This window comes from Apiospora aurea (assembly GCF_038362705.1).
Source record: "Apiospora aurea strain CBS 24483 chromosome Unknown utg000005l_segment0_segment0, whole genome shotgun sequence".
Classification (NCBI taxonomy): domain Eukaryota; kingdom Fungi; phylum Ascomycota; class Sordariomycetes; order Amphisphaeriales; family Apiosporaceae; genus Apiospora; species Apiospora aurea.
In genome coordinates, this window is record NW_027117392.1 from 5031418 (window position 1) to 5057203 (window position 25786).

Below are 25786 nucleotides of genomic sequence, written 5' to 3' on the forward strand. Positions count from 1 at the left end.
TAATCTGACCATATCCAGTCAGCCCTATCCCATAGCAAGACGGTCAATAGACCCGTATCTCCCAGTGAGGGCAGATGATTCGTTCGTCCCATCTCATCGTCGGCCGCTCCGGCAGCTCTAGCTCTGCATCCGGAAGTAAACGCGTAGCCTGCCGTTCAGCTCGGTCGTCCAACGAACGTGCCACGTGTGATAGCCGCGTATGTGACTTCCCGTATTTGGTATGGGAATCAGGGGCACGAGAAGGGAGAAAAGAAGGTTTCGGGCGCGGGACGACGCCGGCAGAGTGGAATTCTTCTTGAACTGAGTCGACCTCTCGGCCTATCTTCGATATCGCTATCGACCCCTATACGATTTGACGAACCGGTCGAGCCCCGGGCATGTAAAATGGTTCAAGAGTTAGTCAGCTCCTGTTGACCTGCATCCGCCGATGATCCGTTGATGAGTCAGTCAGGCATATTGCATGCATACTTCTATACTAAGCAACAATGCTACAGAGCCCTCAGACCAGCCAGCCCCTTTTCTCTTCGTGCAGGGCTAAGCGTCTGTGGTCGAACCAAGACGCAAGTTGTTAGCTAGCAGCATGAGTCGACGGATCTTGGCTTGTGGGCGTTTGCGTGCCCAGCATCCTCTTCTCGAGTTGGCTGCCTGTCAGAAATGCCCGAAGCGGCGAATTCAACCACACCTCTCGGTCGTCCCATGGACTCTGGTCATCGCCCGTTTCGGCCACGCATTCCTGAGGCCAGCGCAACAGCATACCGCGGCTAACCAGGTCCGGGACCACGGCGACTCGCGCATCCCCTACCGTGGGACAGACGCCGTTTTCCACCAGTATGTTGACCAAGGTATCGCACTCTGTGACCTCGTCGCCCCTCATAAGCTCGATGACCTCCTTTTCGAACTGTGTGACGACGGCAAGGAAGAACGACGACATTAGCTCTAACACGACATGTTCCGTCAGAGCTTTCCGGACACGGTCTGGATCTAGTTTAGTGGTCGAAATATGCATATCTGTGGTCTTAAGAGGATAGATCTTCGCAACTAATTCATAGTCTGGTACACGTGGTGGATCGCGCCTAGAGGCTGTTTGTTAGGAAATCGACGGATAGACAAGAGCACCATGTGATGGTGAGATATGCGCTCCTTCGAAATTCGAGTGAGACTTACATAACTGGCATTGCATCGTGCCATCGTGGTCGTGGGTGCAAAGGCATCCCTTCTGTCTGTGGCTGGAACTGCCAACTAAACGGTAGCCCAAACACCAATTCACTGTAATCCCCGTGAGGCACAAAATGCGCAGCCGGCCGGGGTGGCAAGAGACTCATTCCGTAGACAGGTCGCGACACCAGCCAGGCCTCGAGAAGCATGGGGTACAAGGGTCTATCGCCCTCGGCGCAGTACCCTAGTATTCTGAGATTTGACTTAATAATCATCGAATGTGGACGGTCTCTCGTTGCTGTACAGGCGTAACGGGTGAGGCCGATGATGGATCGCAGGAATTGGACTGACTTCTGGTCGTCTTCGGTGCGGTCGGGCAAATGAATTGCATTGATGGATCTCACATCCGTCGTCTCGGTAGCGTTACGTGAAGAGAGCATTATGTAGGTTAAGGGGTTCAGCATCTGAACCTTTGATCGGGCTGTGTCGCTGTCGCAGCGAAAGATGGTTTGTATAACACTCTTCATTGCGTTATAACAGTTCTCTGCCATCTCGGTCGCTTCTAACACGTCGGCTTCGTGGTAGGCTAACTCGGCGTGGAGCCGGAGAATACGAGACATGACCTGTGGGTGCTGATGGTGGCCTCCCTTCCTCCGTTGTTCCAACAAGCAACGAACATCCGAGAGCTCATCCCAGGAATCCCAGCTCTCCTTAACGCCTCTGTCCTTTCTATAGCCCCACTTGAATCCTATAGCGGACATGTGACATTCGTATTCCGTGAGCATGGTTGCGAGACTGCAAGCCTCATAGCTACGCTGAAGCTCTCGGGTCTCGTTGGGCGGATCTCCAATGTTCGACCGGAGCCAGGCTCTCTCAGGATGGTCATGACAAGCGTCAAACCCAGCCGTGCAATACCGGCAGAAAAGTGCAATTCTCTGGTTCCGAAATTCTGGCACACAAAGCCGCCTAGAGCAAGGGCAGCCCCGAGCACGACTATAATGCCTTGAGCACGACCTGAAGGGGACCGACGTGTTCGGGATAGCACCTCGCACATTGAGAGTGATATTCGGTAATTCACGGTCAGGACGGCCGCGTAATATTGACTTGGACATTATGAAGTTGGGTATCGGCCTGCGTCATTCTTGGAAAATTTCGTTGAGTGGTTTTATATCCCAGGTGGGTGACCGTAGGGAGAGATGTACCAATCTGGGTCAAACACGAATGCCGTGGATTTCGACGCCCCAGTCTGTCTGACAACTCGATTCCCAGTCCATATCTCACGAACGTTGGCCGAAGTGGAGGAGAGAATCTCTTTTTCCTCATCATCGGGCGAGTCGCGAGCCCTATGACCATTAGGGCTCTGGTCGGGGTTATATTCCAGGTGTGGAGGGGGAGATAATAGAATACCCACCGCCCAACGATTGACTTCATCAAGCGTGACCTTCCAACGCGAATAGCGGACACGATGATCGTCATGATCCCGATTGGGGCAATGCCGCGAATCACGGCATCAGAAATACCCGTGGAAGTGGCGAAGAACTGCTTGGCGACTTCATCGCCGAATAGGGTGAGGAGGGGGGCCAGGTTAGTAAAGGCGTTGTTGGCGAAATTGTTCTCATCCACGGTTGCATTCGCTGCCATCTTGATGCGGAGCGGCGTAAATGGACTACCAAAGAAACCTTCAACGAGAAGACAACGGCACGAGTATATTCAGGTCTCAAAAGTTAGCCGTTCCCGGTGCTGCTTAATAGTCCCAAGGCTGAAACCCACGTCTGACAGCCCATTGCTACCTCATTGTCGGCACATCTGCTGCCCACTTAGATCCCGTCGATTTATCAGGTATGGCCACCCATCCTTCTCTCATTGGTAGAGTCGTGTGTGCTCTGCATGCAACGCTCCTGTAGCCGAGCTTCGCTGCAGGAAGGGGCAAGCGAGAGTTTCACTCTCACACAACCTGATTCCGTGAGCCTGCAATGGTCCTTTCCGACTTCGCAAGTACTGCAACTTCACAAGTAGTAGCATGGCACATGACACAAGTGCAGATCGCTGAGGATACAGTTGATTGCTGAACAATATCTCAGAAGAACACCTTGGGAACCCTTGCCTGGTATGGCAAAAGCCTTCCCCTATAACACTGTATGGTAATAAACCCGACAGACAACAGCCCCTTATATACACACCGTCTGGAGCAGTAGGCATCTTTGGCCAGTGTTTGTTCCTTTAGTGGTCGCTACTTTGGACATGTAAACCGTAACCTCATGGTATAACCAGCTGTCTAGTTCATATCTTCTTCTCGTCCGTGATACCATGCAAGGACCCGTTCATCGCTCATCTAGCTCTAAACATGCTTTCGTAAACATCAAACGTAATGCTGCCAGCCTCTGCTTGCCTGCCCGTTTTTCTCTTCATTACTCATCACCCCTTTTCTTCTATCGGGCCCGCTAATCATCTTCTATGGGTTATCACTGAACGGTGGAATCCTTTGCCCGTCTTGATTTCCCATGGGGCGCTCAAAGTACTCGGTAATCCGAGGCACAGCCGCAAGATGACCTCGGTACACTCCCAGGCTATGGTGAATTTCGCCCACAGATAGCGGACAGGGGCGGGCTAATTCCCCGACCGACCACTAGGGGTCACAGTTCTGGAAGTGGCAGTGGCAGAATTGGATACCTAGTCCATCTTGTTCCTGTCCTCCTCGTCGAGGTGAATCTCCGCAGCCTCTTCCGAGTGTTGATCGCCTGGCGCCGGGACATTGAGCACATTCTGCTTATCGTCCCAGATGCGGTCCATGTCCTCCCGGTTAAGCTCTGCGCGGGAATCCGGTGGCGGCAGCTCGGTGTAAGCTGGTGGCTCGCCTTCCGTAGACGGCCCGAGCTCATAGTGACTGGCACCTGGGATATCCATGTCGGTCTCGGGGCTGAAGGTGTTGCGAGAACTGTGGAGCTGTTCATCGCCGGAAGACTCGTGTTGAGCCTCATTGGTTGCGATTGATTCGGCCGGACTACCTGGCACGCCACTGTCGTGGCCTGGTTTCATGTTTTCGGCAGTGAGTAACGAGTCGAAGTTCCAGTCCGAAGCCAGTGACGTATGTGTGGGCTTGTCTGTTACATCAATACCTTCATCCTCGATGCTTGGCTGGACTCCCTGGCTATCGAAGTTGATCTTTGATAAGGAAGGAAGGTCATCGTCACTTTGTGTGCCGTTGGCTAGGCCGCCTTTACCACCAGTTCCTAGACGGCGCTGGGGAATAGCTGCGGCTTCTTGCTCCTGGAAGGCGCTCGGCGACCCAGTTGGGGAGGAGCCCTCGCCGAGACGCTGCCCTTCCCCCGATTCATCCATATCCTCTCCCGCAGCGGGGTGATCCAGGTTTTCGATAATCTCCTTGAACCGTGGTCCCCCGAGAGGTTCCTCGGAACGGCGGCGATAGAACAGGAGATAGGCAGACGACTCAACAATCTTATCAGGGGAGGTCTTGCTCACAGAGGAATCTGTTCACCGGATGCATTAGTAAACATAGCAACAACCTGAGGCAGTTGGAATACATACCATTGTAAGAGTACCACTGTCCGTCCACGAAGTTTCGGGCTCGTGCGGTGTAGTGGCCTCCTCCAAGTCCTCCCCAGTGATCGTCTACTCCGATCAGGTCGTAGATCTCGTCTTTGCCATCTTCCAGGTTCTGGACGCGACGGGTAAGGTCAAGGCCCTCGAGTGGGAAGTCAACAAAGACATCCAGCTTGTCTCTCCTATATCCGCTGGAGCTAAAGCGTTTCAAGTGAACCACTAGAATGTCAGGTGTCTTCCAGAGGTCGAATTTCTTGGTGGCGCGCTGATGTTTCTTGCACCGGGGACAATACCACATGTCATTCTCTGATAGGACCTCTTGACGCTCAAACTCGTCCAAGCAGTTGTCCAGTGTGATTCCATGCTTGCGTCGGCGTTCCCTAGCCGTCCGAGCCCGCTCTAACGCAGGGTCTGGCATCTCGGTGCATTGATCCCAAGTAGCGTGTGCCTCATTGAAGAGAGCATTGTAAGCATCCTCACTCCAGTCGACAACGATTCCCTCCCTAAGGCGAATAAGCGTGCCGGCTTCGGCTTCAGAGTCAGGCATCTCTGGGGGCGTCTGAGGCGCTACCTCAACTTCTTGTTGCTGCTGCTTCCACTGCGCCTCTTTCGACATCTTGCCAAACTTTCCTTTGCCGCCTTTGCCATACTTATGACGGGGCTGCTTCTTATTCTTACGTCCTCCTGGGCCTTTAACCACGGGTTTAGGTCGGTGAGCGACCTGGTTGTATGTTAGTAATCTGCGTTTCTTGCGCAGGCCTCCAAAGATGCCGTAATGTCCCGAATTAGGTGTTGGTCCTGGGCGTACCTTAACAACAGGAGACTGGTCGTCTTCCTCGCTCTCCTCGGCCATGCGTGTCTGATGGTTGGAAAGGTTTGGGCGCGATAGCTCATCGGAACTGCTATCTTCGTTCGACGCCGTGCCATTTGTGGCATTGTCAGGTGCATCTTCCAGGGCTGGGTCAACCATTCTTGACGACAGCTTGGGGTAGTCCTTGTCTTCCGAGACCGCGTTCATGCCATTGGCAAGCAATTGGCCACCCTCTGTCCAATAGCTAAGGTCGAACATGTTCTGCAGCTCAGGCTGCAAGTACTTCTCGACGTCCACCCATGTTGGTGGGGTGGTGTTGAACCGGTAGCCACAGGGCGCCCTACAGAGAATTTGTCAGTTCTTGTATCCTGTATGTGACTTGAGTGTTGGTGGCGGGGAGGGTATACTCAGGGGGTGGCAGCACCAGCGTCCTGCATAGTGACATCGACCATATCATCTTCGCCTTCGACAGACTGTGCTGTGACCTTGACTTTAGAGGCCTGCGACTTGGTGGTCTCAATACTAGGATCAGCTTCGACCCCGTTCATAGTCACCATTTCAGGTTCTGTGTTGTCAGAAGTATCGACTTCTTCTTGCGTCTCAGTAAAGATTTTGTGATCCGAGAATGTTGCCACTTTCTGAAGGATTTTACGGCGAATGATATCCTCATTGCGGGCCTAGAACAAGTAAGTTAGTATACGTACGTAGCGTGAGCGTGAGTGTGTTCATGCAGCTGACCTCTTCTGGCGTGACGGTGATAAAATGGGGAACGCAAGCAAATGACCATTTGTGGTATCCGTATGATGACCGCGAGTTATACGGCCGCCGATGTATGACAGGCACCAGCATGTTTTCAAGCACCTTTGTGCCAGGCGATTCAGCCTCTTCAACCATAGAGCGTCTGCCCTTGCCCTCCAGCAACTGGCTGTCTGCGGAGTTCCAATTAGTTGGCGTTGCTTCCAGTTCAAAAATCCAAGCATTGTCATTGTGGGTGATCTCTTCATGAACACCTGAACCATTGGCATACTGCTTGTAGAACTTCCCCTTCCATTCCTCCGCGCCGTGAAGACGTTCCGGTGTGACGCCCGTTCGGTCTGAAACAAACTGCTTCAACATCTGGATCGAGGACGCCTTATCGAGCTCGACACGGATGTTGATTGGCCTGTCGTTCAGAGGAAAGTATTTGATAACGTGCGACCACTTATTCTCAAGGGGCAGGGGGAGAGTCAAGTTGTTGAACGGGTCAAAGGTGATGCTGACTTTTTGACATTCAGGGCAGACCAATGTCGATTTGTACAGACCGGTGAACAGATCAGCAATGACAGAGTCGTCGCGCTTCTTTGTGATGTCCCACACCTTCTCCGCCATTTCCCTGATGGCAGCAGGATCATTGACCATTTCGTCCGTCGAGTCAGGCTTCTCAATGTATGGCTTTTTCTTGATCCGGCTGAGATCTTCTTGCAGACCATCCAGCAGGAATCCAAGGAATTCTTGGGAATCCTGTTGACCATAGCCGGAGAAGGCCGGGGCATACCGGCCAAGCGTGTTCTTGAACTGCCTGGGCGTAACGGAGTTTGGTGGTGGTTCTTTGTATATATCGTGTAGCAGATGTGCATAGGCAGCTGCCACATCGCCATTGTGTGCCAAGACGTTGTCACGGTTAATCTCCTTTTCCCACTCGCGAGACAGGAAATACTTTGTTAATTCCTCGACGCTTCGTACACACTGCAGAGCAGAGTTCATGTAGCATGTGTTGCCAAGATTGGACAGACCGGTACACCCAATAGTCCTACCAGACTTCTGTGCCCGTCCCCGTGTCACTGGCCCTGCGGTCGGGGCCGGGCTTGTGCGTCCGCTCCTGGCGTTGCGGTTTACAGCAAGACTGGTCGAACTGCTGCGCGCAACCGAGGGCTTCGTAGGAGCCGACGCTAATTTGGGAGAGTAATTGTTCGTGTACAGTTGCCCCTCGATGTGCTCGTCGATAACAATAGTCTGGTCACTGTTTAAGCCTAGCTTCGCAAGATCCATATGCCCATTGTAGTTTTGATCGATAGTGACATCGCGGAAATCAATCTTGAGACGGTCGCTCTTGTCTTCCAACTCGAGAAACTTGTCAACTGATACCAGAAGAGTAGCCCATGAGTCCTGTGGGTTTTGAGGATCGGCGATGTCACTGGGCGATGCAGGGGGTGTAGGGGCTGCAGTAGCATCTGGCGCACCCGCTGCCAATTTTCGAGGTACGCTCCATACCTGGACACGATCTTTAAGTGGGATGTCCGTGACGTTCTTCGCCTGCGCCAAGAAAGCCTTCCAGGTGCATGTGCTACTGCGTGCTAGCTTCACCGGCAGAGGCATGGGCTCGGCCTTCAGAACTCGATTGACGGGTTTTGGGCTGCACTCAGACCACAAGCGGTGGACAGTGAAGACTGGCGGATGGACCTCAAACTGGATATTGGGCTGGAACTCGTTGTCCGAAGTGTTTCGAGCAGTTCTGACGATGGGAATCTGCCCAGAAGCAAGTCCAGGCCATTGCATCACGAGTTCCCATGCAGCAGAGGGGAATATCTCGAAGTGCTCGGTAATGCTAAGTCCAGGCTTTAATCGGACAAAAACCCTCTTCATAACATCGGCCGCCTTGCCCACTGTCGGATCTTCAATGGTTTCCCATATGATATCCGAGTTGTCTACTGGACTGACGTTGCTTGCATCCATGGCGGCAACCTCTCCATGTTTGGCATGTCGTTCATCGCCAATAACTGACGTAACCCATTTTTTGGACACGATGTATCCTTGCTCACCATTTTCTAGAGGTCTCGTAGCCATCTCTTCACAAAAGGCGCGGATGGATTTTATATGACCTTCTATAGATTGAGGCGGCTGAGGGGCTGCACAAAAACAATGTTAGATCCAGACATGGAGAACCTGCTCACGCTCGCTCGCTCGCTCCAACATACCTTCGGTCATTGTGATGGATGGAACGCCTTGCTCCTGTGACCCATTGGCCTCGGCCGCTGTGTTTTTGTCTTGCTGGGCGGGTGCCCGAGATTGCGACGACTCCTCAGGTCCGTTGTGTGTGTCTGCGTGAGCCATCTCAACGTCTTGGTCCCCTCCCGTCTGTGCCGCGTCTGCTTCCGGATCCATGCTGGAAGCCCTGCGCTTTAATGGTGAAGAAGCTCGATCGGCAGGATAGTCAGCAGCACCGCCCATGATAGCCCGATGGTGGCTGGGTTTGACTGCAAAGGGCGACGACCCACGAGGATCCAGACGCCCTGTCGTGCCTGCCGAGGTTGGTTCGGCACCTAGAGGACTGTCCCCTCCGCGGTCGCTGTTGATGCTCAGGTCGGCGTATGCACCAGAGGGCGAGCTGGCGGCCGACGAAGCGTAGTCCGAGTAAGTGGTTTGCAGATGGGCAGGAAGACTCGAGGCGGGCGGCACCGAGTCGTTGCGGATGTAGGCGGGCGAGCGGCTGCCTGTGGGAGGTATTGGTGTCGTCGAGGTGAAGGACAGGCTCGGGTCGGGGTCGATCTCGATTTCGCACGACTGGATGGGAATGTCTGGTGAGCTATGTCGTACTTGCAAAATGTCGCCTTTGGCCGATTGCCGCGTGGAAATCTTCCTTTTCTTTGAAGACGACGTTTTGGCGGCGAGCTGCGAACGCAGCTCTAGAAACTTCGGTGTGTGTGTGGGCGTGTAAATGGTGGGGAACAAAGTATGTGGGTGCGGCGGTTGAAGCGATTCACTGCTTGTTAAGATGCTGCTGCTGCTGGTGCCAGGCGTGCATTGAACGGCCCTCTGGATCCGGGGGAAGGCGAGGGCTTCGTGGGAAAGGCCGACAAAAGGAGAGTGGTAATGGGCGGTGGTGAGCACAGCGAGAGTGAAGGTTGAATAACAGAAGTCCAGGTGGGCAGCGTGGTGGTAAGGCGGGATGCAAATATCAGACACACGGCTGGAGCAAGTAAGAGCGTGGGTGCGTTGGTGCGTAGGTGCGTAGGTGCGTAGGCACTTGCATGGATGAAGTAGCACTTAGTATCAATAGGCCCACCGTCCGCTAGAGACCGACTTCACTCGGTCAGTCAATCAGTCAATCAGTCAATCAATGGCCGCTGTCCTACCCACCTGACCCTGGAGTTTGGAAGGTGAAGCAAGCACAGGCGCTTTTCTCTAGCTGCCTCTGGCCTCTCCCCCTCCATAACCACGGCAAGGACAGGGCAAGCCCAATACCTAAAAGGCTGGAGTTACGGAGTTACCAGATAGACCGTCTGGATGACTGCCTGCCCTAATTTTTGAGGCCAGTAAATGTGCAACCACCAGCTACATACATACACAATTATTAATAGCTGGGGGACCATCAATTACTCGTTAAGTCCATTACTTGCTTACTTACCTACCTACTCTAGGATGCATTCAAGAGGAAGCAACGTAACTGATTCCCACAGCAGTCATCCACTGTCTGACTGACTCAGCCAGGCAGCACTTGCACAGTAGGTGAGCCCTTTCACTTTCTAATGTTGTTGTCCAGCACCAGTCATTGCTAGTTTGTGCATGCCTGTAGGCAGACTAACCGGTGAATTGGCGGAACTACAAGTGACACATGTAGCACCTCAAGCAATATAAAAATTGCTGCATTTTAGGAGCCTCCCCAAATAGCAAGATCTGATCTGAGCTAGCATAAACCTACCAATCAAATATTTTTTTATAATAAGAAAATTGGGTCGGTTATAACTCAGCTATACTATGCATCTGCATCTGAGGTATTGCTCCGGAAGAACTGTGTGACGATACTGCACAGATCACGGGGTACTGGATTGCAGTTACCGTAGCTTGGGCGCCCCAGTGGCATTCGTTTCAAGAGAGAACCTTCCTTCTTCCTTAGGACTTCGCTCTAAGGGAACCTTCTTCACTCAAAGTGTCTATTCGTTAGTACCTGTACATGGGCATGGATGCGATGATACGGGATCCATGGCGTATTCTGGAGCACAACCCATACGAAGCCTAGGCTATTTACCGTCAAAGACAAAATTAAAAAATAATAGAAAGAGAAGTGCTGGCAACAATGAGGGCATGTTCTTATATCTTGTTTATAGGTCTGCTATGCCGTCGTCTGTACTCCCGGGCGGTGGATGGTGGCGTCATCGCACTCGCACGCTACGGTCTATTTCACTCGTCGTAGGTCTTGTGCTCCCTGGTAGACTTCGCTCTAAGTCTTTCTTGTGCCCGCGTCATCGTCCGCATCTCTTCTGCATGGGCTTCCGGCAGGTGCTGGCTTGAACCCCCCTCCTAATCAGCATGCAAATGTCCCATCTATGACGCCCAAAAAACACAAGGTTGACGACTCTAGCCATGCCAGTTGCAATAATTGCCTTTGCAACATGTTCTTTGCATACCATGTGAGGCCGCTACGAACAGCCATAGGTGACCAACCACACACGTTCCCTTGTTACAGGGTTACAGCTTAGGGTCAATATCCTCAAACTCGCAAAGGTCCCGTATCGGACGAGCCCCAGAGCTGGCAACAAGTTGAGACTTGTACTCTCTGACATCTTCAATCAGATAGGGAACGGTCCCATTGTTGGGTATGATCTCTGGTTCCTTCTCGGGAGTGGCGGCCTCCTGAGTCTTGGTGCTTGTCCCTTGGGCCACCAGATATACCACCAACTTGGCCCTAGTGGGCGCGGACGGTAGAATATGGGCTGAATAGAAATCGATCATGTCGGACTTTGTGAGTCGTTTCACATGAGCCGCATCTTCTTGCGCTAATTAGGGGTATCAGTCATTAAGCCCATATTTCTGGCCTCCAGGGAATGAGAGACGTACCTGCTTCAAAATCATAGTATTCGTTGGCGATTTGCGCCCAGTGTCGTCCGGTCTCCTGGTCGAGGTTCTTTACTTTCTCGAGACGCTTGACTACCACGGCTCTCTTGTGGCCCTCGAATTCGGTATCGCTCATGTTGCTCAACGCAGTAGCTTGCGCGTTCAGGAAAGAATCGATTCTTGTCTCCAAGTATTCAGAAGTTCTCTCACTCTGGATGATGAACCGGAAACCATAGGTTGTCGAGCAACCTCGCAAACCACTGAAAACAACGTAGCCTAACTGCTCCTTGGTGCGCAGTTGGTCGAAAGCAGGTTCGTGGATAATTTGGTCAAGCAGCTGCGTCTTCGCTCGCACCATGCGGTCACCCTTATTGCCGATGTGGAGGTAGTATTCGATGCAGTGGTTGACGTTCGCGGGATCCTTAAGCGTCTTGTTGTAAAGATAGTTGGCACCGGCGGGAAACAGGAGAGATCGCAGAATCGGTAGCTGGTCCTTGGGTAGCACACGGGGCTTCAGCGTGTTTTCGATCATCGTGGTCAGCTTCAGGGCATCCTCCTTATACAAGTTGCCGTGCACATAGGCTTCGATGTGCATCTGGGAGATGAGTTGTTTGTGGAAAGCCCTGGTAGCTTCAACGGTGATGCCGGGCAGTTCCGCCTCGAGTTGGTCAACGACGTAGTCGTGCTCCGAGGTGAGCCATGAAACGTAATCCCCGATCTGCGTGAATGGCTGCTGAAGCTCCCAGTTCTTATACCCGCGCGACAGACGTTCCTTCACGATATCGAAGCGCTCATCACGGATCTCCAGGTCGCGCATAGTAATTAGAACCTGCTCTAGCAACACTGGGAGCTTGTCGTTGTAACCTGACACCTCGACAAACAGGCCCCGGGAGTCCAGAGTGACGTTGTACTGCAAACCTGCTAGGTCTGCGTCATAGGAGTACTCCTCCAGAGCATCCCGTACGAGGTCGGTGTACAGCTTGGCCTTGACCGAGTTCTCTGCGGTGGCAAAGATGATGGGGTTCTTGCAGCTAACTACGAGGTTTGCCTTCGGTACCCAGAAAGTGTCGTCTTTCTTGAACCATGTTCTGGCCATATTGTCGTTCCGTAGCAAGCGCGGTGTCAAAGTCGGTTCTTTGACTTCCTTCTTCTCAACTTCCAGCTTGGTCGGAATAAACTGGTTCTTGTGCGGCAGGTGGAGTTGAGGTAGACGCGTTTTGGCATCAGCATCGGCGGCCTTTGCAATCTCCGCGAGGAACTCCTCGGGGATCTTCTCGGCCTTGTACTCGGTTCCGTACCACTTCTCCTTCTGGTCCCAATCGCCAGGGTAGTCCCTGGAGACGAGAGTCATTCTGAAATTGTCCGGCCGAAGACAATCCAGCCCCTTTGCAATGAGGTCCGCGTCAAACTTCCGGAGTCGGCTCTGCCCACTAAGCAACCACTCTCTCGGCAAAGGCTTCTGCATGACGGCGGCAATCTTGCTGGTGAAACGGCTGGCTGGGGTCTTCTGCTTGAACTTGAAGTCCACGTCGGCCATGCCCTTCTGCTCCTCGAAAATCCATTCTTGCGGTGGCGTTTCTCGGAGCAAAGCAACATACTGGAAGAAAACCTTGACGATTTCTTTGTAATTCATCAAACCCTGTAGTTAGAGATTAGCCTAGACACAGAACAATACCGTCAGGGTGTGCACTTACATCTTTGGTGAGTCGGACCTGGCAGTCAAACACACCTGGAGTACCGGGGCAGATGGCATACACACCAGCGCTTAACGAGTTGGCCCAACCTTTCGATTTGATGTAGGAGAAAACGCTGCCAGGTCCCTCGTGTCCAATCAGGTGGCTGATGTACCGACTTGGCTGTGATTCGTAAAGTTTCTCCTCGTCCATGAATGGGAAGAAGAGGTTAAGCTCGCGCGAATCCATGACAGGCTTCGCAAAACATTGCCACTTCAGCTGGTCCTTCGCGAATGGCACCTCGTCCTCCCACCGGTTTTGAGGCAGATTCTTGTTGGGCACATCGGAGAAAAGTTCGGCTGACCAGCGTTCCAGAATGTCAAGAGGTTCACGGCCAAGCACGCACAGCTTCATCCTGTTTGCCGAGTAATGCTTTCCATGGAACTCCATAAACTTGGCGCGCACGTCGATACCGCGTGCCTCGGGTTCTGTCTTGAGGACCTCGAAGTTCCCGGTGGAGAAGTGGCAGTACGGGTGCTTGGGGTTGGACAGGCTTTTCTCGAGTTGATGCAACCGCCATTGGTCACTCTGCAGGTTCTTCTTGTTCTCCGAATCAACGGCCTGCAGCTCACGGTCCAAAGTGGATGAGAGGAACAGCGGCTCAATGAAGAACTGGGCAAACCGGTCCAGAGCACCGTACAAAGGAGACTCGGATGCTTCCTCACCCTCGCTAGGCTTTGCGCCTACCTCGAAAAAGTAGTTTGTGGAAGTTGCACCAGTATAGGCGTTGGAGTGGCCTGAATGTGCCGAGAGATACTGGTTGTATGCATTTTCCACGGGGTACTTCTTCGTCCCCATGAACAGGAGCTAAGTAACGCCAGTTAGCAATCGTTGATGACAACATCTTGGCAAGAAAATAAAAACGAGACTTACGTGTTCCACGGCGTGAGCCATGCCTGGCATGTCCTCCTCATCGCTGAAGTTGCCCACATTAACGTCCAAAGCTGCGCTTGCCTTGTCAGTCTCCGGGTCATGAACCAAGAGGCATTCCAGCTGATTAGCCAGGCGAACCACACGATAACTGCGATCATCGAGCGACGGCGTCTCCAGCTGATCTGTTACCCGGTCCACAGGTTGTTGGTTCCTGTCCCGGATCGGAACATCCTGCACAGCCGCATCCTGGGAAGGTATAGAGGGCGCCATGACGTCGAATCAAGAATGATGGTCGCACCTCAATGCCGTGGCGGGTTTGTGGGGAGGGAAGATGGACAGATTGCGAGCGCCTGGCTTGGAAAGGGTCACTCAACACCAAGTATCGCGCAACGGCTGAACGGGTCTATCAAAATAAGAGAATCGTAGGTATAGGCTCTCTGATCATGCAATCCGAAAGATGAGCCAAAACCAAGGTGATTCGATGAATGGAAGCGGCCTGCCCACACACCTCGAGTATGTAGGTTCGGGTCTGTGCTAGTCCGTCGTAGGTGGAGTTGCCTAGTGCAGAGTCGGCCGGAACTGATGAGAAACAGAGAGATGGAGAGAGAGAGAGAGAGGGATGAGTCTTGACAAAAGCAATACTAGTAGACTAGTGGGAAGTAGGAGGAGGACAGGAGTAGTTCGTGGTCACTACTGTGGGTGGAGCTGAGGCTGTGTTGCGTATCGCCACAAGGCCGTTGAGGGAGGCACCGTCAATCCGTGATCGTCACTTTGGGTACTGTTACTTTGCTGGTGCAATGGGGTACCGAACACCTGGTAGCACGTTGCTAGTTTTGGCCGTGGCAAGTGTGGGATGCACAACGCAGCTGGCGTTCTGTCCCTGTGCGTCTTCGAGGCCGTCCTGGGACGGGAAAATAGGTATGCAAGTATGCAGTCAAGACTAGGTAGTGACCTCAGGCTGGATAACTCCGAACACCACACACGGGTTTGATGTGAGGCAGCTAATAAATGTGTTTCAACTGAAAATGATCGGGCCGTGTGGGGAGGGTGGTGCTGGTAGTTCAGACAGAGACGGAGAGCCTTGAGAGCCTTGAGAGCCTTAGGTAATATCGAATTAAAGCAGAATCGCCTTCCAAGGCAATTTGGACCCGTGTTAATTCAATTCGGTGATGCCGGGTACGTGTCCTCAGAGCGTTCTGTACGACTTGAAAAGACTGCCCAGCTAGGGACGCAATAGTTGCATATGCAGTAGCCTTGCGATGCCACCGACGGGGACTTTAGGGAGACGGGGTTTGGGTTCAGGTACCGAGTCAGTCAGTGCTCTCGAGGTCGGTCGGCTTCCGCTACAGCAAGCCTTGCTCCTCCCGCCCGACTTTTTGTGCGGCTCGTCTGGTCTGTATTTTGGGGGCAAGGCCGGCAGTTCACGTGGGCTTTGCGAGTAAGAGTTTCAAGGGACGATTCCTGGAGCGTTGCGGTCCGCTATAAATGTGAAGTGAACATCAACTGAGAATTCTTTTTTCCCACCCGCCCGCCACTTGGACCAATCAAAGCAACATCTGCAAACGATGATCATCCTACGACAGGCGCCTTTTCGCCAGCGTTACCTAACGGTTGTAAATGTCACATTTCATGTATGTGACTAGTAACTAGTCCTGAGCTCTGAACTTCAAGCTGCCTATGAAGCGAATACCAGGTGTTTCATCAAGGTAGGTATGCGGAGAGTATGGATGCTAGCACTGATAATGCGGGCACACACCGCACTATAGGCACTTGAGTCCTGATGTACGCCTACATCTTAGGTACCTATTATCGAATGCTAAAGCCCTCGGTGCCTTAGGTACCCAAAATCAATACTATAGGCATATAGCAATGTGATATGCGGGCTGGGGATAGAAAGAGTAGTTTAGGGCTGCGGTAAGGTAGGGCAACGATCAATATACGTGCAGGTAGAGAGTATTGTAGCGGCTTGGCAAAGGTGCGTCAATGTGGGTTACCACGATAGTTACGATATACCCGCATAAGTTTTATACATTTCCTTTCGGCTGTCGGACAATCCGGATACACTGCTTCTCAAACAGTAGTGTCTCTGTTCGTTTGAAAGGGATTAGGTAGCTATGATGCGATTTATGTCTCCAATCTTGACGATGGATGCGATCAATGGATGGGGCTGATATTGGGATTGGGCTAGGCTGAATTCTCACTCGAAATATCAGATGTAAGTGTCAGTGATGATGGTAATAACGGTACTCGCTATCTTCAAGGCGATTCCAATATTGTAATTTGTACAGCAGTAACTCGCTAGTCGTTCAGGATAATGAGCTGTCATGGTGGAAGGATGTCTGGAGTACAGAAGGATGAGGTCGGTTAGTAGTCACCGGAACCATGACGGAACCATGAAAACACACAATGTGCATCTCAAAATCCCATAGCGGCTGGCCATGTATAAGCGTGGCTGAGCATCGACCCCGGTGCCCGACTTCTCCGCCGGCTTGTTGCTCTCAGATCTCTCCATCCCCAGGGTCCGTCTGCCTTACCGGTTTCCAATGTCTCAGAGAAGTACCATCCAGGTTCCAATCAGACTGGAGAGTCAAGCCAGGTGTGGCGCGAGTCAATGAGGGCCTATGTACAGTAGCTATCTCGATATGGAGGAACCCACCCCGGGCGACTCATGTTGCTAGCGGGCGGAGAGGGCGGAGGAGATATCACAGGTTACCTGATTCCCTGGAGTGCATGTAGCTCGAAGTGTTCGTTTCCTTTTCCGGTGCTTCCAATGCAACAATCTCTGACCGCCGGACTGTTGGCCGGCTACGTTATCAGCAGGAGGGCCAATCAATAAATGCGCGCCTGCCAGCCTACCTAGTCTTTTTTTTTCTCTTCTTATCCTTTATACTGTCGACATGCTGATGTTACTCTCCTACTGCTGCATAGTCGGAAAAGAGGAGCCGAGGAGACGCAACAGACTCTCCCCGCAAGTAGCGTTACAATACCACGCATCTTGAAAAGTGGTGGGTGGTATTCCATCAAGGAACTAGCCCGAAAGCCCCACAATGCTATTCTGGAGCTGTGTAGATGCATCAAACATCAAACTTACCACTCGACTGGACCCAAGCAAAGCAAACAGCCTGGGTGCTGCTTCAAGATCATCCAAACTGCAAATCGGCCTAGGTGGAACGCCTGCCGGTCAACGGACGCCGTGTTACGCAAAGTCCGGATGCGTACTGTCTAGAATTGGCCATTTTACAGGGATCGCTGCGCCCCCAAGTGTCAATCAATACCACATACATATGTACCTATATGTATGTAGAGCATCCAACATTGAAGTGAGTATGCATGGTAGGCAAGCCACATCCGATCCGACATCGCATACGAAGAGAGTGTCTCGCTGGGAGCGGACAGGTGCGCACCTCAACAGACATGGGCGTCTCTCCTGTGCATCCCTGGAGTATCATTGGCCGTCCCAAACAGGCGATATTTATCCTGGTATGTACTTGTTGCTTAAGAGCCGCCTGCTGCGTCCTAGGTAGGTTGAGTCTGGGGTATCGTTCGTAGATGCCATGTCCGTAGCAGCAATGTAATCACCCGCATCACTGTTTCGTCGTTACGCGGGGATCTGTGTTGCTGTAATCAGCTGTGGTCACATCTGCAAGTGGGACGGGGGACGCGTTGCCGCGGTAGGCAATGCTGTATAATGCACACCTGCACATGTGCTATATTCCGCGATGAATCCTAGTCTTGACGAGGCTGGACACCCGCCTGGCCAGAGCCAGACTCAAGGCTTCGGTAGGACACCGCCCGATGCTTTGAAGGAAAATATGGCATTTGCATCTATTGGATCCAGGTCCATGGAACCAACCCCCATACGAACCGGATCTCCGGGTCGGATAACGGAATTCCGTATACTGCTATTGGAGGAAGATGTAGGTCCAAAACCTATAGTCCGAAAAACTGCTGTTTACTAAATCCATTGCCATCGTTGTTCTGCAATAAACGGGCGGCACGATCCCCGAGATCTTCAGATCACAGTTCCAGTAAGAGTGATAATCAGCCCGCACGCATGGCAACCTTCCATTCAGGGCTCTATATGGCTCAGCGAACAGCAGATCTCGGGAAACAGCTTACTTCGTGCTTCCATCTGGCTTAAATACTACAGCTCGCTTATCCTGGGCCCAAAGAGGTGACGTATAAGGGGTGAACATCATGAAGGCCGGGTAATACAAAATTGGCCAAGCAAGGCTGCAGTATGCCGTGCATTCGGATGATGGTTTGGATGAACTACATTACTACCCTATCAAATGAAATCTACTTCTTTGTTCACGTCACGGAAGAGCCTCCAGTCTGCAAAGTATTGAGTACCGAGTAAATGTGCCCCATGGTTACTACTGCAGCCCGCCTGCGGGTAGATACATCTGATCTGTCGTGACACCCGCGCCATTGAACGAATCACCAATATTAAACGATGCTAGGTCTGGAACAATAGTCATTGGCGCGATAAAGTGATGTATGTATGTATGATCCAGACAGTACAGGACTCACTTGTTGGCTGTCACGTAGCGGCAGTGATACGTGGCTTTCCCTATAGATTATCAAATCCCCAGACTCCCCACTTCTCACTCTCTGGCAACCTGCGCACAGCGGGCGGTTGCGTCAAACGTCTCCTTCCGAGCAGTTTGCAGCATACGCATCACGCTGGCTATGCCCGGATGAACTTCCGTTAGCAACTAAGAATAAACCTGGCATAGCACAGCGTAATGTAACTCCCGAGCTCGTGACACCAATAAAATGCTGAATCACAATGAGGGCCCACTCCCTGTAAGGGGTGCCCAGCTGCTGGGGCTTATGCTGTCTAGAAGCAACTGTGCAAGGGAGACACGACCTACTAATGGCTAAGCGAGATCTAGGTCTCCGCGAAGAGGCTCGGTTAACTGAGCAAAAGTTGCTCAAAGTACCTGGTACTGAAGACCAGATCACGTCCTGACATTGTGCACCTTGGGAAGGCGGACAGGTATACCCCGCCAGTTCAGTCTTAAGCCCCAGGCAAATTGGGTGTGATCCGATCGACTCCATACTGTAGGGATCTACCCCGGATATGGGTTCCGTCCAGGAATAATCTCATGCAAATGCAAAGTTCAGCGTCGCTTGTTGGGACAAGACTTGAAGCTATGTCCGGGCTTGCCACAGTTGTGGCATTTGAAGGAGGGGCTAGCTGCCCCAGGCTGCCCTTGTCGAGAACCTGAAGAGATTCCACCACCAGAAGATATCGAGGACAGGCCGGCAGGCTTGGCCGAATTCAGCTTGACTTCCTTCTTACGTCTCTTCTCTGCTAGCTCTCTCGCCTTCTCTCTCTCAGCGCTCCGTTTACTTGGTACTCTTGGCGTGGCAGGGGACTTTTGGCCACCGTAGGATTTACGGCCTGGGCCATCGTCTTCTGAAGAATCAGCATCGGATGCAGAGTCTTCGTTGTCGTCGTTGTCATCATCATCGTCAGAGCTCTCATTGGAGGTACTGGATTCGGCCGGGACCTATAAATACGTAAGCATGGATGAACTTGGTTTGCGATTTCAAGACGTAATCAAACATACCTTCTTCTTGTCCATATTGTAGCGCTGGAACAAATGGCCTTTCTCAAGCGAGTCACCAACTGAATCTGTATCATGTTCCGGAGCATCTGGGGAATCAATCTGCGCATAGCCAACCTGGACCACATTGAGGGGCTTTTTCACCTGATACAGTGAGTTGAATGGACTGTCAGGAACATCTAATACCCATCGGGCATCTCCAAGTTCGGCCGCGTGCTTTACGATGGCTTCTTCGCGCTTCTTCTCTCCTTCATCTATAGCTGCTTGGACCGCTTGCTGATTGACCATGAAATCAACGGGGGCGTTGGCAGTCGATTCATGGGACACCTTGCGCCGTTTTGACGACTGCTCTTCGCTTTTGGGGCTCGCTGTGGGTGTTGTTGGCGCAGAGGCAGCAGCTCGTTGCATGAACTTCATCGTCAGGAGACGCGAAGACATGGCCTTCGGGGGCGTGGGCGCGGCCATGATGGTGTGTACCTGGACGGATCTGGGAATGCGACCGGATTGATGATTTGCGATTATGTACTCGAGCCGCAGAACAGGTAAACAGATTGTCGCGTAAAGAGGGTTCCCCTCTGTTGAGACTGTGGTCACTCGAAAAGTGTCACTGGTGCGCTGGTGAAAATCAGAAATTCGTGTTGGGCGCGCTTTCCTTAAACCTTCACTATCAGTGCAGGTGTTGGTGATGCTTTTGGCTCCCAGCGCTGCAGCTTCCAAAAATTCAACGGCGGGGAATAATGTTTACGCTTGCAGTACGTACCTAGAATTTATGGGTCACGATTTTCCAGGGAGCACGGACCCCGGCTGAGCTTCCATTGCTCGACGGCTCCGGCAATATCGAATTGACCTCGCCAGCAATTCCTATCGCTCCCGACGACGTGACGACGACGGGCAATTGACCGGCCAAACTCGCCCAGAACGAGCCAATTGGCATACACAAGCACCACCAGGACCACCACCGACCATCATGTTGCCCCGCCTTGCCGTAAGGACGGCGCTGCAGCTGCCGCAGCGCGCCGCGGTGGCCCAGCGTGCCGCCGCCTTCTCGACCTCGTCCCGATTGCTGGTAAACGACGCCAAAGCGGCCATCCTGGAGAACAAGGCCGAGACGACCCCGGAGGCGAAGAGCGAGGAGGACTCGACCGGCCTGGCCGAGAACGAGGCGCGGGGTTTGATGCAGGCACCGAACCGCAAGGAGATCTGGTCGCGGAGCCAGCGGCCGAGAGCGAAGGCCATGACCGGCCCGCGCTTCGAGCAGACGGACTTTGACCTCCAGGTACGACGACAGGCCTTGCGGGTCCCAGCATTTCGAACAGAACGAAGAGGATACTAATGAGTCTGTGTGCGCAGCCTCAATCCAAAGCCGCCATCGAGCTGATTCACAAGCAACCCGTCCGCTGGACCCACGACCGTGTTGTGGCATGCGACGGCGGCGGCGGCCCTATGGGACACCCCCGTGTCTTCATCAACGTCGATAAGCCTGAAATCACCCCTTGCGGCTACTGTGGACTGCCATTTGTAAGTTGATACTGTTGGGCGAATCTCCTGGCTTAGGGGGTTCCCCGATGCCATTTGATAAAGCTAACAAAACCCTTCCAACAGGCCCATGAGCACAACCGGAAACATCTGGAGTCTCTCCCCGAGACGTCATACCCGCTTGCATAGACAGGAGGAGCTTCACTTGAGTATCACACGGCTTGAGCCTGAGGGCTTCTCATATGCTAGAAGTGTCCCCCAGCGTACCAGACTTGATGCCACTAGACCTGTACATAACACAATTGCCCTCCCAACATGAAGCCTTAGACTCTCCGACGGCCCAGCTGAAGTTAGAAGGACGAGCAAGGACTGTGTCTTATAGTCAAATTGATTTCGTTGCTGACAGGCGATCAACCTGTAAATCACACCTTTGAGGCTTTGTCCGGAGTTGAGTGATGCAACCAACGTGCCAACCCCTGGAATGTGCACCTATCATTGCCACCCACCAACCAACCATGCATAAGTATAGAGAGAGCTCCAGTCTCCCAAGAAGCTCGCTCCAGCGACCCCACCAAGGCAAACCACCAAAAACCAACACGATTATGCCGTCATCCACCGAGCACCTATTGACCATCAGTCTCCTACTACTCTTCCTCGTCGGCCTCTTCCCAAGCCTCTTTCACTACCTCCTCTCACTGCCAACAACAATCCTGCTCTACCCGCTCTCCCACCTCCTCAGCAGCGCCCCGCCATCAACGACCTGCCCCAGCACCAACACCGACACCGTTGCCCCACCACCCGCCACTACCACTACCATGTCGTGGTCGCAAAAGCAGTTCACCCTCCCCCGCGCTCGCGCGGCTCCTACCTCGTGACAGACCACGTCGTCGACAACCTGCCCGAGCTGCGCGGCTACAAGGTCGGCCTGCTGAACCTCTTCGTCCAGCACACGAGCTGCGCCCTCAGCCTCAACGAGAACTGGGACGACGACGTCCGCGCCGACATGAGCGATGCGCTCGACCGCATCGCGCCCGAGGCCGGGCCCAAGGGGCAGGACCTGTACCGACACAGCGCCGAGGGGCCCGACGACATGCCGGTGGGTGCTTCTTTTCTTGATCTTCCCGTTACCCCAGGTTACAGGTTACAGGTTACAGGTTACAGGTTACAGGAGATAGGATAGAAGAGGCTGACAGACGGCATTGCAGGCTCATATCAAGAGTGCGCTGATTGGCGCAAGTGTGACGATCCCGATCAAAGACGGCAAGCTCGTAAGTGTACCCCCGCCCTGTTGTGTATCGCAGTACTATTTCAGGAAACTCATGTCATCTACAGGCGACAGGAACTTGGCAGGGCATCTGGTATCTCGAGTTCCGCGCAAGCAAGCACTCGAGACGGGTAGTGGCTACGATCCAAGGAGAGAAGGCATAAAAGGCCAGGGAAGAAATTAGACATATCATAGTAAAAGAAAGCTGGAATGGATCAATTCATCGCTGTCAAGCTGCATAGATGACCCCCCCTTTATAATTCCGGAACGCCAAACGTTTCTTAATCCCTTTTGAATTGCGCAAAATCGTACGCATGCAAAACTCCATTGTTTCTCCCATGCAAAGAGGAGCTTTCTCTCAGGGGCAGTGATGACCTCTCGCTCTGACTAAGTGTAGTCAAGATTCGTAGAAGTCTCGTTCATCGTGATACTAGCTTCAGCTGGGTATCAATTGCCAATCGCGGTCTCAGTAAATCATCGTAGGCCAAAACCTTGCCTGGCCTTGGTTTGCCTTAGCAATGCGCAGCAAGTACCATCCTACAAAGCCGAACTTCGAATTTCGGAAGTAGCCCAAAGGCCAGTAATTCGTTGTTGAAAATGCTTTGATGATTTGCATCTTGTAGCGTTGCCAACCTCCCCCCCTCTTGTTAGACTCGGCCGAAATCTGTTCCTCAGCCAAACCCGTCAGTTTGGCTGCCAAATTGCGACTTTTTTTCGTCATATCGTCAGGCCGATGTCTGTGTATGCGCATTCTTGCGCACACGTTCATTCTTGGGCAGCAGCAGCACCATCGTCGTCTCGCATGTCCTCGTCGTCCCCAGCCAAGACCTTGGTCTGGGGCTTGTATCCGTCGGGAGCGGAACCGGGTGTGGCAGCCACAACCTCACCGTCCTCGTTGACGAACTCGAAGTTGTATCGGCTCAGGAGATGGGGAATCGCCGACAGTTGAGGGCCGTAGCGCTGCGTGTTGTCGTAAAGCTCGAAGAGAGGGACGGCGAGAAGCTTCATGTTCTTGGGGACGCTGAGTACCTCTGTTCGTCATGGTCAGATATGTATTGAACAACAGCTTGTCAACCAAGACGGAGAAAGGACTCGGTGTCACTTACTGGTCTGGGGCAGCTGGATGAAGTAAAGCTTCTTGCACTCCTTGGGGCGCGTAACATGGGCGGGGATGAAGGGATACATGAAGGTCTCGAAGTTGGGTCGCCACCACTGAGCCAAGCAATCGCCCACCTGCCAGTCGCCAGCTTCCTCGCCCTCGCCGAGTCTACCGACGGGCGCGAGGCGCTCGTCCAGGCGTGCCTTGAAGCCGCCAAGCTCATCGTCCTCGGGCTTGAGGTAGTCGCCAGGGAGTTTGAAGAAGGCATTGGCGATTTGCAGCATCAGGATGTGAGGGTGGTTGTGCTCGTGGCAGACCAGGATGCCTTCGCAGGTGCGGCGCATTCCATGGGCGGTGAAATGCTCCTCCAAACGCTTCAGGCGGGCCAGGACGGAAGGGTCCTCCTCGGGCTGTGTCTCCTTGACACCAAAGGTGTAGTTGGAGAGGGGGTACAAGCGAATGGTGGTCGGCTGGTTGGCGTTGAACTCGAGCGGGAGGATGGGAGGCTGCCCCGACTGCAGCGCCGTGGAGGTGATTGTCGACATGTTGAACGAAGTCGGTCGGTCGGTCGGCAACACGCTATCCGCGAATAGGAGGCTGGCGATGTCGGCGACAGGTTGACGTAAAGAACCTGGGAGTATTGGCGTGAGTGTTGGACTCGTGATGGTGGTCTTGGAATATTTATTTAGGAGCTGGAGCTGTTGATGGCAGCCAGGTACTTTACTGGAATTCAGGTACGGTTCCTCCAGGCCGAGAGCTAAACGTATTGGATGTACAGATACACCTGCAGTCGATACGCTTAGCCGGATAGGGAAGCTAGTGTGGGTCTCTGTATACAGTCCCTAATACCCGCCCAAGGGGGAGATGGGCGGGATTCTGTAGGGGAGAACCTACATTGCCTCATCCAGTCACTCTGATCAACTCAGCTTATCACGGGATTCTTCATATTCTGGACCCAATCTCTGACGCAGACCTATGTAAATGATGCCTAGCTATCTAAGGGTACCCAGGTCCATCCATCCATATGAGTATTGGACCTGCTCTGAGCATGTCCAGCCGAGTCCAGCTGATGCTCGCATTTGCTCTGCGCACTTTACTCTTCAGAAGAATTATTACCCTTGGAATAGATGGGGTAGACGCTATTTGACTCTGACCCAATCCGCAAGTTTTGCTCTTGCCTTCCTACTTGATTCAGACGATGGGAGGCATTGCTGATTCTTACGTATGGCAAAGCATTTCTGCCACGTATCGTCGCAGGACTTCTAAGAATAATGACACATTATGGCCTCTGGGAAGGGTGAGATGTAAGTGGCATAGCAAGTAAATGCGGAAGGGCGGGATTGTTCTACGTGGTTTGTCCCTGGTTCTGGTCAGGTAGCTGAAGTATCGTCGATATATGTCCACATGTATCGCCGCTATTAAGATAATAAATGCAATTTTGGGGTATGGCCCAAATAATGCTTCAGAAAGGGCCAGATCGCATTTTTCTGTGAGTTGCATTCACATGGTCTGCTTTTGGTTCCGTGGAGGCAACCACTGTAGCGGCGATATATGGTGGCATATATCGCCGACTTTGAGGCAGCCACTATGACTTCCCAATATGATTCGAAAGAGTTTTCACAAAGTACCATGTTAACATTGCTGGTCTTTGTATTCAATGTGTATTGCGTTCAATTCGGAGCAAGCTCTCACTTTGCAATCCATAAAATGCAACAACCTTGACCAACGAACTCCTCGACACGCAATCATCGTCAACCTCGCAGTGTGTTGGCCACCTAGAACACCATCACACAGCATCCTTACTTCGAGTCCATCTAACGACTCCCTGTCTTTCTTACAACCGGTTTGTTCTCTCACAGGTATTGGAGGAGTCACTTGGGACCTTTATGGATATTCAAGCAAGTTCCAGGGTTTAATCCGCATCATACCCAAGAGCACTCACCACAAACCCTTTTCATACACATCTACCCTTTCTCCTTCTTCATATGCACATCACTTTTCGAGTGAACCACCCAGGTGAACTGAGAGCCAACAAGACACTTCGTCAACCAAGCACGAGTTTCTGTGCACTCACTCTCTTTTTCCAACACACCCGGACTTGGAATCTCACACCAAACAAGCCATCGTCACCATACACAAACCTCTTCTCCAACCTCCTCCCTGGAGTCCAATTCTTCATTTTCCCTTCAAGAAGGTAAGCCTGAAATCCTCCTAGGTAGGTGAGTATCTCGGGTTATTTCTTGAGCATCGCCTCACTCATATTCCAACACCTGCCCTGACCACAGTAAGTATTTTAACTCCAGATCCTCTATTTTCTACTTTCACTTATTGGGCTTCACTTTGATCTTCCAAACAACCTGCCCACATACCTGTGTCTTGTTACTCAATCAACCCAGCTGCCCAAGCCTGTCACATCAACCCTTTCTC

The 25786-nt window shown here is 52.5% G+C and overlaps 7 protein-coding genes across 7 annotated transcripts; 2 read left to right on the forward strand and 5 right to left on the reverse strand.

Annotated features, from left to right (window-relative positions):
• Nucleotides 1–580: 580 nt before the first annotated feature.
• PG986_008091 (uncharacterized protein) lies at nucleotides 581–934 on the forward strand (the record flags this gene model as incomplete). Its single annotated transcript, XM_066844313.1, has 1 exon — nucleotides 581–934. One exon carries the CDS (start codon nucleotides 581–583, stop codon nucleotides 932–934), a length of 354 nt encoding a protein of 117 aa, XP_066700425.1.
• A 1386-nt stretch (nucleotides 935–2320) lies between these two features.
• Nucleotides 2321–2796, reverse strand: PG986_008092 (uncharacterized protein; the record flags this gene model as incomplete). Its single annotated transcript, XM_066844314.1, has 2 exons — nucleotides 2321–2498; nucleotides 2567–2796. 2 exons carry the CDS (start codon nucleotides 2794–2796, stop codon nucleotides 2321–2323), a joined length of 408 nt encoding a protein of 135 aa, XP_066700426.1.
• A 1029-nt stretch (nucleotides 2797–3825) lies between these two features.
• PG986_008093 (ubiquitin specific peptidase 11) lies at nucleotides 3826–9717 on the reverse strand (the record flags this gene model as incomplete). The annotated part of the gene is made up of 6 exons (XM_066844315.1): nucleotides 3826–4643; nucleotides 4702–5867; nucleotides 6002–6204; nucleotides 6266–8412; nucleotides 8482–9473; nucleotides 9644–9717. 6 exons carry the CDS (start codon nucleotides 9715–9717, stop codon nucleotides 3826–3828), a joined length of 5400 nt encoding a protein of 1799 aa, XP_066700427.1.
• Nucleotides 9718–10972: 1255 nt separating this feature from the next.
• On the reverse strand, nucleotides 10973–14214 carry PG986_008094 (peptidase M16 inactive domain-containing protein; the record flags this gene model as incomplete). The annotated part of the gene is made up of 4 exons (XM_066844316.1): nucleotides 10973–11280; nucleotides 11342–12977; nucleotides 13033–13878; nucleotides 13945–14214. 4 exons carry the CDS (start codon nucleotides 14212–14214, stop codon nucleotides 10973–10975), a joined length of 3060 nt encoding a protein of 1019 aa, XP_066700428.1.
• A 4856-nt stretch (nucleotides 14215–19070) lies between these two features.
• PG986_008095 (zinc finger domain protein) lies at nucleotides 19071–19985 on the reverse strand (the record flags this gene model as incomplete). The annotated part of the gene is made up of 2 exons (XM_066844317.1): nucleotides 19071–19463; nucleotides 19524–19985. 2 exons carry the CDS (start codon nucleotides 19983–19985, stop codon nucleotides 19071–19073), a joined length of 855 nt encoding a protein of 284 aa, XP_066700429.1.
• A 502-nt stretch (nucleotides 19986–20487) lies between these two features.
• Nucleotides 20488–22176, forward strand: PG986_008096 (ubiquitin carboxyl-terminal hydrolase; the record flags this gene model as incomplete). The annotated part of the gene is made up of 3 exons (XM_066844318.1): nucleotides 20488–20796; nucleotides 20871–21038; nucleotides 21739–22176. 3 exons carry the CDS (start codon nucleotides 20488–20490, stop codon nucleotides 22174–22176), a joined length of 915 nt encoding a protein of 304 aa, XP_066700430.1.
• An 849-nt stretch (nucleotides 22177–23025) lies between these two features.
• On the reverse strand, nucleotides 23026–23904 carry PG986_008097 (nucleotide hydrolase-domain-containing protein; the record flags this gene model as incomplete). The annotated part of the gene is made up of 2 exons (XM_066844319.1): nucleotides 23026–23291; nucleotides 23367–23904. The coding sequence occupies 2 exons, from the start codon at nucleotides 23902–23904 to the stop codon at nucleotides 23026–23028; spliced, it is 804 nt and encodes a 267-aa protein (XP_066700431.1).
• Between the last annotated feature and the right edge of the window lie 1882 nt (nucleotides 23905–25786).